Below are 12,312 nucleotides of genomic sequence, written 5' to 3' on the forward strand. Positions count from 1 at the left end.
ATTGCACATATAAATTATACCACATAGTTACTTTTCACTCTGTAACTGGCTCACTTCACTTTGCATTATGCCCTCTGGGTTTATCCGTTTTATCTATACGACAGCATCTCCTTTTTTAAGGCTGAATAATATTCCATTGTATGTGCGTATTCTCTATTCATTCATCCGTCCATAGACATGTAGGTTGTTCCCATGTCTTGACTATTGTAATGCTGCAATGAACTTCTTGAGATGTGCACATCTTATCAATACTCTACCTTTGGCTAACTGATGGCTAAGGAAGGGCAAAAAGGAAGAGGAACAATCGGTCGTCCCATCTTTTCCTTTTCTTTGGTGTCACAGATGTGGTTGCCCAATACAAGGAAACAGCACCAATAAGAAAGGAAAAGAGAGGGATCCTTGGTCATTCATGTGTCTTAGAACACTATTGCCTTCTGTTATAGGTTGAATTGTGTCCCTCCAACTAAAGATGTTGAAATCTTAACACCCAGGATGCCAGAATGTGACCTTATTTGGAAATAGGGTTATTCCAATGGAGTTAAGATGAGACCAGACTGGAGTAGGGTCTCAACCCTGTGTCCCTGACTGGTGTCCTCTAAGAAAACTGTGAAGGTGGAGGCAGAGATCGCATTTAGGCGGCTGCAGAACAAGTGACATGAAGGACTGACGGCCACCACCAGAAGGCACCAGGAAGCATGGCCTCTTGGGATGCCTCCGGGAACGCCCATGTCTAATAGGTCTAATAGGTCCACTGAAATTCTGTGCTCATGAGACATGGAGAATATCATATGGGAAGGGTGGCAAGGAACAGCAGACAGTCTCCTCGGCCCACGTGCCCGCTCCACTGTCCCCTCAGACTTCATTTACAAACACCATTTTGAAAATAAAACTCCAGAATTTCCGGCAGTGAGGGTAGGGTATTAAACCAAGTACAAGGCCCTTCTGAGCACTGGTCTGTGCAACCATAGGTTACACACGTGTGAACTGGCCCCCAGTGGGGAGGGAGATTTATTTGTCTACTTTTTGATCTTCTACCTTTTTTTTTGTTTAAAGATTTTGTTTATTTTACAGAGATACACAGAGAGAGGGGGAACTCAGCAGAGGGAGTGGCAGAGTTAGAAGCAGGATTCCCGCGAAGCAGGGAGCCTGATGTGGGACTCGATCCCAGGACTCCGGGATCATGACCTAAGCTGAAGGCAGCACTTAACTACTGAGCCACCCAGGTGCCCCTACCTTTCTCTTTTAATTAAAAAAGTAATATGGGCCAGCTTTCCAAATGTCCTAGGTTTTGAGCTCTGTTTGCAAAATACTGTCTTTTTATTCTTCCTGCCTGGTTCTCAGAGATAATCTATAGAGTTGTATCTCAAGAATTTCTGGCCAAGGATCATAAAGGATTTGGCCAACGTTCTTCTGATTATGTACAGCATACTTCTAGAAACAGTTTGAGAGCGTTGGCTTGGTTTCTGGTTAAAGACCAAAGGGGTAAGTAAACAAGGCTTATGTCTTTAGGTTTATGGTCCAGATGTCTTCCTTCTGTCCCTATAAACAGAGCCAGCCTTCATGAGTCGAGTTCTAAATGAAGAAATGCAAACCATTAAGACCCAAAAGAAACACTGCTCACAGTATATGCTTATCTTCCCCTGAAAAGCCGAGTGCCTGAAGAATTTTTATCACTGACCCCCTTGACCCTGCAGGGTGGTCATGCCAGCAAAAGGCTGGAAACAACCTAAATGTCCAGCAGAAGGAGACTGCTTACATGTCTCATGATGGATCCATTCGCTGGGACACGGGATAATGCGCGTCTCTGCAGCCACAGGTGTGGGACCAGGAGGAAGTAATAAGGTGCAGAGGGATGTGGACCGTAGACTGTCGTTCATGTGCAAGGAAAAAGGCAGGGATGTCTAAATTATTAAATGCACAGATCACTTCTGGAAGGAAACATAAGGCGCCAGTTTTCCTCGGGGAGGAGAACGAGTCCTGGGACCAGAGTGAGAAGACAAACATTTCGCCCTACATATTTTAATGTGAGAGCTTGTATCCCATGAAAAAATGAGAGAAAAAGAAAAATTAAAGTGAGCATCTGGTAATACTAGATTGACTTGTCCACTGAAGAAGAGGGGAAAGGCCAGAGAAATTTTCTTTTTCCTTATTTTATACAGAATATATAAAATTTATATAGGTAGGTAGGATGGTCTTGCCCTGAACCTTTGATAGGTAGGATGGTCTTGCCCTGAACCTTTGATAGGTAGGATGGTCTTGCCCTGAACCTTTGGCTTCCAACCTGTGGGCTTCAGAGACTGGGGGTGGGCAGGTGTTAAGTGGCTCACAGTGAGCCCTTGAGAAAGGTTTGGTTTTGAATGAATGACTGAGTGAACCAACAAATACTTCTTGGCTTGGGTGGGATGTAGTGGCGGGAGAGTAACTAATTGTGTAGTTCCGGGTTGGTGGCCGGAAACCTCTCCTGCTAGGAGCACCGACGTCATTTCTCCCTGTGGACAGGGACTGACCACCCAGACCATCCGTGCATTGCATATTTGTTCTTCAGAGATACCAGGAAAAAGAGAGTCTCCTGTGAATGATACGCAAAGGACAGCAGAGTACCCATGACTTCCTGAATCGTCTTAAAATCGCTCCTGGAGAAAAGCCAAGAATCTGCCTCCCTGCGCCATACGACAGAACTCCCAATAAGGAGAGCGGACATTCTGGAAAAGAGGAGTCCAAGTTAGTAAATCATCAAGGCCTTTCTTCATTTGGTGGACCCTGCATAGAGAGATGATAATGCAGCTATGAGGAAGGAACAACAGCAACACCGACAAAAAGCCAAATCATACCGTGACTTGTTATTCAGTGGAAGGCCCTACCAGTGAGCAAGGACATCATGTCATTTAAAAAAAAAAACAAAAAACATTAATGGGGCACCTGAGTGGCTCAGTTGGTTACACGTCTGCCTTCGGCTCAGGCCGTGATCTTGGGGTCCTGGGACTGAGTCCTTCATGGGGCTCCCCGCTCAGCAGGGAGTCTGCTTCTCCCTCTCTCTCCCTCTCCCTTGCTCAGTCTTTCCCTCTAAACAAATAAAATCCTTTTTTAAAAATTGGCTTTTTTTCTGATTATAAAAGTAATACATGTTTCTTGTAGAAAAGCTAGAAAATACAGGTGTCGGGGCACCTGGGTGGCTCAGTGGGTTAAGCCTCTGCCTTCAGCTCAGGTCATGGTCCTGGGATCGAGCCCCACATCGGGCTCTCTGCTCAGCAGGGAATCTGCTTCCTCCTCTCTCTCTGCCTCTCTTCCTGCTTGTGATCTCTGTCAAATAAATAAATAAAATCTTAAAAAAAAAAAAAAAGAAAATACAGATGTCCTAGAATAAAAAGCAAAAGAAAATTTCCCATAATCCCACCACTCTGATTATAGTTAATATTTTTACAGATATTCTTCAGTTTCTTTTGTGTATGTGTTTCACCAGTCCCTGTTCTAATAGTTTGGTACAATAGAAAAAAATGTGATAAAACTCCCTGTAAAGAAACCTTTGTACTCATCTGCTTCTTTCTTTTTAAATAAATTTCCAGGGATGCCTGGGTGGCTCAGTTGGTCAAGCTTCTCCTTCAGCTCAGGTCATGATCCCACAGTCCTGACATCGAGTCCTGCATTGGACTCCTTGCTCCGTGGGGAGCCTGGTTCTCCCTCTGCCTGCTGCTCCCCAACTTGTGCGTTCTATATCAGTCAAATAAATACAATCTTTAAATTAATTATTAAAATAAATTTCCAGAAGTGGAATAGTTAGGTCAAAGGATACATTTAAATTTTTTTGAGTTTTATCTTTTAGTAAGAGGGTGTTAATTTATATTCCCAACAACACTTACATTTGTCAAATTTACACGTTGTGTTTCTAAAAATCCTCAACAAGGATGTACCACACTGTTTCTTAAAAAAAATTTTTTTTTAAGATTTTATTTATTTATTTGAGAGAGGGTGTGACTGGGGAAGAGGCAGAGGGAGGGAGAAGCAGATTTTCTGCTGAGCAGAGAGCCCAATGTGGGCTCCATCCCAGGACCCTAGGATCATAACCTGAGCCGAAAGCAGATGCTTAACCAACTGAGCCGCCCTAAAAAAATTTTTTGTAGTGTCTTTGCTAGTGAGTATGAACATTTTCAAAATGATACTAATCCATTTGAATTTCTTCTTTCACGGCGTGCCTGTTCATCCATTTCTGAATTTTGGTGTTAGTGTTTCACGTAGTACTGATTTACAAGAGGTCCAAATAGTAGTAAGACAAACTTAAGTCACGTTTGTTAAAAACATTTTCTCCAATTTGTCATTTGCCTTTTCAGTGATACTCGACATGTCTACGTCTTGCACACTCATTCAAATAGATATACTCATCCTTTGGTTTCTTCCTGTGCTTTGTATCTGGGCTTTCTCCTCTGAAATAATTCACCTATGTTTTCTCTTAATTGTCTTGTGATTTTGTTGTTGTTTGCTTGTAGTACTTTGGGCTTGATAAAGCTAATTTATAGGTAGGGACCCATAAATTGGAGGCTACCCTAGTGACCTGTTCCACATCACAAACCCAAACCTAAGTCAGACTGCACTCTTCCGGAAACACCTGGCAGGGAAGCCTACATACACCAATCATGAATCTCCAAATTAGCTTTAGCTAGTTTACCTTACCTTAGAAAATTCCAGGACCAGCTAGCCTTCTAAGGAAATCCCCATCCTCCTACTGAGCCAATCATACCCTGCTTCTGTATTGCCTTTTCTAACATCCTGGAAAACTTGTTCTTGCCCCAGATCCCTTCAGAAGACAGCTCCGCTGCTGATGAGGCACTGTCTTCCCACCCCGCCCCCCACCCATGGACTGTCTTCCCTTGAATAAAGGACATCAAACTTGTCACTAAATTTTTTTAGTCATTTGACAGGTTCTTATATTTACCTTGGAGATGGTTTAAATAAATCTCTATAGTTACTAATTTCCCCAGCCTAATTTATTGAAGAATTTATCCTTTTCCCCACAAAAGTGAAATGCCACACTTATTTAAGGATGATACTTAAATATCTTGTATACGCATCTTGACTTCAATTATTCCACTGATGCTTACCTGCCCATTGTTGTACCAACACCACACTATTACAATTGCAGCTTGGCAATATGCTCTAAGATTCTTAGTTTTTCTTCACAGATATTCTTCCCTTTGAGTCTTAGAAAAAGTGTTATGTGTCCTCCCTCACCCACCGCTATCTATCTGTAATCATTAGAATTTTATTAAAAGAACTAACTTGACGGGCATCTGAGTTGCTCAGTTGGTTGAGCATCAGACTCTTGATTTCAGCTCAGGCTTTCAGCTCAGGACTCTGAGTTCAAGGCCCAGGGTGGCCCCACGCTGGGCACACAGCCCACTTAAAAAAAAAAAAAAAAAAAAAAAAGTTAATTTGAGTCAAGTCGGTATTTTCACCTCCTTCTATTTCTCCAAACCTTTCTAATTATGTTTCAACTTTTATAATTTTTTCATTAACAGCCTGCACTTAACAGTAAATTTATTCCTAGGTATCTTATACTTTCACAAGAGCATATATATATATATATATCATATATATACATACACATATATGTATATATATACATACACACATATATATTACATATATATTATACTACAATAAATATATGTGTTACATTAAAACTGCTCTTTAAGCTCCAGTTGAAGCTTATCAATGCTGACTTAAAAATTTTTTTCCAGGTAGGTTATGTGCTTGCGGGAAATCAGAAACTAAAGGTTCTTTAGGCATGCCTATTTTTGTTGTTGTTGTTGTTGTTGTTCTTTTTTTTTTTTTTTTAAAGATTTTATTTATTTATCAGAGAGAGAGAGCGAGCACAGGCAGACAGAATGGCAGACAGAGGCAGAGGGAGAAGCAGGCTCCCTGCTGAGCAAGGAGCCCGATGTGGGACTCAATCCCAGGACGCTGGGATCATGACCTGAGCCAAAGGCAGCTGCTTAACCAACTGAGCCACCCAGGCGTCCCTGTTGTTCGTTTTTTTATACTTGTCATGGCCATTATCCTTTTACACGAATTATCTTATGTGATAATACATTATCTCCAGCAGGCTGGTGCAATTTTTATTCCCATTTTACAGAAGAAGGTTCCCAGCCTCAGAGTGTGTGAGGAACTTGGCAAAAAACATACACTTTGTAGGTGTATTTGAAACACATCTGTAACTCTCCAAAAGTAACACACACACACACACACACACACACACAAGTCAGCCAACAGGACAGCTCACAGATGAGCCAATAGATCAGCTGATTCATGGGAGTGCCTTTCCGAAAACAATCAGCTGAATTAAAATAACAATGCTTTCCATCCACCGTACCCTTCCAAAAGACAGGTTTTCCTCCAACCTAAGACGAGATCTACACTCTGCAGGAACATGATAAATACCAGTTGGTATACTGATCCTCCTTTAGAATTAAGGACTCGTGGATAACCAAGAGTGGCTTTTCTCGAGCTTTCGTGGGAACTGTCCGTTTGGGAATCTACCTCCGGATAGCAGGACAAGTTTAGGGGAAAAAAAGAAAAAAAACCGTAAAGAAAAAACAGGTGAAACCTACGTAAGGCTGGCTACAGAGAAGCACGCGGGAGACAGAACTTTCTGGGGGCATCCTGCCCGCGCGTTTCACGCGTGGTGCGCGCAGGTGGCGCTGCGGTCCCTGCGCTCCGCGTGCAAGCCCACGAGGCGCCCGGGAAGCCACCCAGAGACTCCGCGAAGGTGAGAGGAAGCTTTCCACCCAGGCAGGGGAGGAGGGCGGGCAGGAAGCGGAGCCAGCCCTGGCGAAAGAAAAGACTCCAATTCCCAGCCCCCCGCCCCGCGGGGGTGCGGGCCGGCGGCGCATGCGCGACGCCCGGCCCCCAATTCCCCCAGCGAGGGAGGGAGGCCCCCGGCGGCCGGGAGGCTGCGAGCCGCGGCGGGACCCGAGCGCACACAGGGGCGCGGCGGCGGGGGCGAGCGGGGCTGCGGAAGCGGCGGCGGAGAGCGTGGAGCGCCCCGCTCGTCCGCCCTGACGCGTGCAGGCACCCGAGGGCACCGCCGGCTCGGCCCTGATAGGGGCCTGGCGCCCGCAGCCCCCCACGGCCGAAGAGGGATGCGTGAGTTTCGCCCCGGCTCTAGGGCAGGATGTGGGAGCAGGACAAAGGCTGGGCGGCGGGGGAGGAGTGGGGGACGGCGAGCCGGTGGCCGCTGCCGGAGCCCCAGCCTCGGGCGACCTACCGGAGCCGACAACTTTCTCTGCAACTTTTGCAAAAAGGAAGATAAAAATTCTGCCAGTTGTTGCACAGCTCCAGGTCGCTCCGGCTCCCGCGAGCAGAGGGCAGAGGGGCACCGTACCCTCGCCGGGACCGGAGGCGACCACCAGCTCCGCCGAGCGGGGCAGGAATGGGCGCCCGTTCGGGCCGCAGCTGGGGACGAGCTAGGGTAGGGGTGCCGGGGGTCGGAGCCGGGGAAGGGGGCGTGCTGCGGCTGCTCGAGTTGCCGTGTCCACACAGGGTGCGCCCTGAGGGCCCGGTAGCGTCGGATCGCTGCGCTGCAAACCCGATGATGGACGAGCCGTGGTGGGAAGGGCGCGTCGCCTCGGACGTCCACTGCACCCTGCGCGAGAAGGTCAGTTCCTCCCCGCCGCGGTCGTGGGGCTGGGCATTTAATGGGGTCTCGATTCGATGTCCTCACGTCGTCCCGCGTAGGTGCTCAAACTCCCGGTGCCTTGCCTTCGTCCTGCCCTTCCCCTTCTCCCGGAGTGTCGTGGGGGGAGACATTCGAGATTTGGAGAGTTTTAACTGGTCTTACTTATTAAGAACCCAGACGGCTCAACGGAGATAGTCACTAAACTCCTTAAAGCTGCGTTTCCCATAGTATTGACAGCTGAGGTAATTTTAAACAGTGCGTTAAAAAAAAAAAAAAAGGCTGTGTATTTATTTTAATGTGAAATTTAAAAATGTATATCTAGCAAGTTCTGCATAGGCTAGATGGTAATGATTCCCATTGATTGTAACGATGTAGCAGTTTAAGATAGAAAAAGTTGTGACTCGATGTAAAGAAATGATAGGTAAATGAAAGTACGTGGTATATATAGTTATGCCCCCCTCAAAAAAAAAAAAATCTCTGGGATGGGACTGAATAAAATTGAAGAAACACTAGTCTAAAAGAGAGGTTGCAGAACTGGGAGAATGTGGGGAGAAAACAGACACTCCCCTCCCCCTGCCAGTTTGCCTCTGGGGGCAGCTGAAATGTGATCCCTACACTCACTCCCCTCACCTTAAAGGGAGAAGTGCTGATGGGCACGGAGAAGTTAGAACTTCCGAGGTTGGTGGCATGGTCTGTGTGTCTTACCTCCTGTTTCTGGGCTGAGACTGGAAAGGGTGGTGTGGGGAACAGGTGTGAAATAGAGGAGTGTGTTGGTTTTCTTTCTTTCTGTCTTTTTTGAGATTTTATCTATTTATTTGACAGAGAGAGAGAGCGCGCGCATGAGCAGGGGAGAGAGGAAAGGCAGACTCCCCAGTGAACAGGGAACCTGATGATGGGCTCCATGTAGGACCCTGAGATCATGACCTGAGTCACGCAGGTGCCCCCTGTGTATTGGTTTTCTAGGGCTGCTGTGACAAGGGGACTTAAAACAACAGAACTGTGTTCTCTCACAATTCTGGAGTCTAGGAATCCAAAATCAAGATGTTGGTGGGGCCATCCTAATCCTTGGAGTTCCTTGGCTTGCAGATTTGGCTGTCACAGGGCATTCTGTTTATGTGTCTGTCTGTTTTCTCTCCTTGTAAGAACACTACTCATTGGAATAGAGTCCACTTTAATCCAGTAAGACCTCATCTTAATTAATTACGTCTGAAAAGACCCTCTTTCCAAATAGGACCACCTACAGAGATTATAGGTAGACATGAATTTGGGGACATAGGTAGATACTATTCAGCCCAATATAGGGAGGGAGAGGTCTTTCTTGTGGGGTACCTGGGTCCCTACACAGATAGGTCCCACAACCAGTGCATTTGTATCCATTGTCTATGGAGTTCTGCTTAAAAAGTCACCAGCTGTTGGGGCACCGGGGTGGCTCAGTGGATTAAGCCTCTGCCTTCTGCTCAGGTCATGATCTCAGGGTCCTGGGATCGAGCCCCACCTTCGGTTCTCTGCTCAGCAGGGAGCCTGCTTGTCCCTCTCTCTCTGCCTGCCTCTCTGCGTGGTTGTGATCTCTCTGTCAAATAAATAAATAAAATCTTAAAAAAAAAAAAGTCACCAGCTGTTGAGGGTTTTTTTCCCTCAAGGGGGGAGTGGCTGTTTTCCATTATTATTATTACTAACTTTTTTTCCTGTACCTATTAATCTACCTCTGTCTGACCTTGGTTCCCCAGGCTGTAGTTTTTTTCTGCTTCCTTTGGTGCTCTTTTGGGAGAGCAGAATGGCCAGGGTGCAGCCCATTCTGGTCATCTGGAGAAGGAATCCGGGTCTTGGTGGTCAGGTAGAAAGCAGGGATAGCCGTTGGTGTACCAGGCAGTCTAGTCTTGGTTCTTTCCCAGAGCTGGTGGCTAAGTGAAGTAGTGAGAACTGCCATGGAAACTGGGCTTCCTTGTTTCCCATAGGCTTGAGTGTAGTCAGTTCTGCTCAGATCTTGGGAGCAATGACTGTCCTTGATTTGTCCCTTTGATGCAGGAAGGCTTTCTGTGAGCAGCATCAACTGAACTAGCTCAGTTACCTGAGAACCCCCCCCCCATCTTTCATACAAGCCTTCCAGCCGCTCAGAGGAGCAGGGGCTGACAGTCCCCTGTTAACTGTGCCTCAGCCACACTGTGGTGCCATGGTAATTTCTTACGGGCTACCCACCTCAGCAAGGACACATATGTCCAGATTTTACAGGTTAGAAATAGAAGCCTCACCCAGGGGTTGATGCCCGGGGTCTTTTAAGGGCAAATCCCACGTTCCTTTGGGTATGGTGTCCTACCTCCTCAATATATTAACTATTTTTCTCCTTTATTTCTTCTCTCTGCTCAAAGAAACAGACGTCCCTCGAGACAATTTGGCTTTATGGAGAGTTTGCAGAGAAAAGTGAGGACTAGGGGGAACCCACACCAGCCTCTCACCTTTCTTAAGGAATGAGGGCTGGCCTTTAATTTTCCCCAGAGTAATTTTTTGGTAGGCGTCTTTCCCAGTAATACGTTTCTAATGCTGTAGGACAACTTCGCAAGTGTCCGGCACTTAGTCGACCCTTGTTATTTGTCACATGTTGCCAGGTGAACACAGAGCACGTTTGCTCGTGTGCTGTTGAATTGTCAGTCATTGAACCAGGCGCGGTTCTGCTCCCTGACAGATGTAGGAAGCAAGGCTGATCACATAGATAATGGCAGCCCCACTTTGTCAGATGTGCGATTCCAGAATAACATTGTACTATCGCGTGCAAAATGTGACCCTGTGGAAATGAACTGTGGTGTTGGATGCGAACTAGTTACCATGGTCAGACTCTGAGCCACTTGTTTAACTTCTCAAAACTTGGAACCTGGCCCCATTGTTCATTCTCCCCACTACCACCAGAACTTAGATGGTGTTGGTTCCCTGCTTAAAGACCTCCACTGTCATCCTGTTGCACTCACAGTGACCTCTGCCTGTAGTACCTGACACGTTGGGCCCTGGCCCGCTCTCCGACCTTGTCTCCTCCTCCTTCGCATACTGACCTCCTTTCTCCTCCTTGAATGAGTCCAGCTTTTTCAGCGTCTCCGGGCCTTTGCACACTGGCTGTTCCCTATACTTGAAGTCTGTATTCCTCTTTTACTGTTCTCTGTGTCTCTCCATCAAATCATCCTGATTTCTTTCCTTTAGAGTATTTGCCAGTACCTGGATTTATTTTCTGTTGATTATCTTCTCCCCTGCACTAGAATGTATGTTCTGCAGGAATTGGCCTGTGTCTGTCTTGTTCAGTGCCAGTGTCAGTATCCAGAATAGAGTCTCCCTGATCTGAGCAGAGTGGCAAGAAGAATGAATCTCCTTTGGGATTTTTTAAAAAAAGATTTTATTTATTTAATTGTCAGAGAGACAGGCAGAGCGAGAGAGGGAACACAAGCGGGGGAGTGAGAGAGGGAGAAGCAGGCTTCCCGCAGAGCAAGCAGCCTGATGTGGGGCTCGATCCCAGGACACTGGGACCATGACCTGAGCTGAAGGCAGACGCTGAACGACTGAACCACCCAGGCGCCCCTCCTTTGGGATATTTCATAGGAATGTTAGGAGCGAGTGAGGACCTGAGAACTTGGGAGATAGGTCACATGACAGGCACTGTGTCTTTCCACTTAATGATTGTTAAATGTGAAGCTCAATGTGAAACGGATCATTGCTTTCACGTAGTGTGTGGTCAGAGTAAGGCCTGGGGCTTGTGACCACCCTCGGAAGGCTTCACAAGTGTGACAGGTAATCCTTATGAAGAAAGGCATCATTATCCCATTGGGCTTTTGGGTGGCAGGGGGTTGAGGCTGGGAAAGCCTTCAGCTTGCCAAAAGTCACATCCTTGGGACCTGGCAGCTAGACACCATCAGCAAAATCTAAGCAGTTAGCCTAAAGCATCCTGACCATATGGGGGAGAATGGAACCCTCCTCCCGCCCACATCCCTCTGGAGAAATGTCTCCCTCTCTAGCTACTTTATTCCCATGCTCAGCCTTAAATTCCTCCCTTTGTCATCCTTCCTGGCTCTATTGCTTCTGCTGGAACCGACCTAGAACCCCTTTCTCCAGCTCCTTCCTGCTGGGGGTTGGGCTGCCAGCCGGTACCGGGGTGGGGGCGGCAGTGGTGGTCAGGTTTCTTTCTTGTAACACCTGTGCCCTTGAACTTCAGTGAGCACGAGGCAGGGAACAGATCCTCACTTTTAAAGCATCACATCCTTTAATGTGTCTCTTTCATTGTCCGTGGTGGTTTTTTTCTTCCACTCATTCTTCTCCCTTAATTCCTTAAACTTCCCCACTGCAAGGCCAATGGTGACAGTGAGGCTGTTGGTGATGTTTCCCCATAACCCAGTGTATATATCCCCATGAGTATTCAGTTTAAAGCTGAGAGCCCATTAAAACGTGGGGCGCCTGGGTGGCTCAGTCAGTTAGCATCTGCCTTTGGGTCAGGTCATGATCCCTGGGTCCTGGGATCAAGCCTCACATCGGGTTCCCTACCCAGCAGGGAGCCTTCTGCTCTCCCCTGCTTGTGGTTTCTTGCTCTTGCTCATTCTCTCGAATAAAATATTAAAAAAAAAAAACTGAGAGCCACCTTTTCTTTTTTCCCCAAAAGAGGAACCCACCTT

At 46.7% G+C, this 12,312-nt stretch overlaps 1 protein-coding gene across 1 annotated transcript in view; it reads left to right on the top strand.

Moving 5' to 3' along the window:
* The first annotated feature begins 6,776 nt into the window (after positions 1-6,776).
* CCNJL (cyclin J like) overlaps positions 6,777-12,312 on the top strand; it is a 54,835-nt gene continuing 49,299 nt past the window's right edge. The window contains 5 exon segments of the mRNA XM_082725109.1: positions 6,777-6,989; positions 6,991-7,070; positions 7,073-7,122; positions 7,124-7,137; positions 7,534-7,648. Coding sequence (XP_082581235.1) covers positions 6,883-6,989; positions 6,991-7,070; positions 7,073-7,122; positions 7,124-7,137; positions 7,534-7,648 — 366 coding nt within the window. The 5' untranslated portion in view covers positions 6,777-6,882.

This window comes from Mustela nivalis (assembly GCF_964662115.1).
Source record: "Mustela nivalis genome assembly, chromosome: 3".
Taxonomy (NCBI): Eukaryota; Metazoa; Chordata; class Mammalia; order Carnivora; family Mustelidae; genus Mustela; species Mustela nivalis.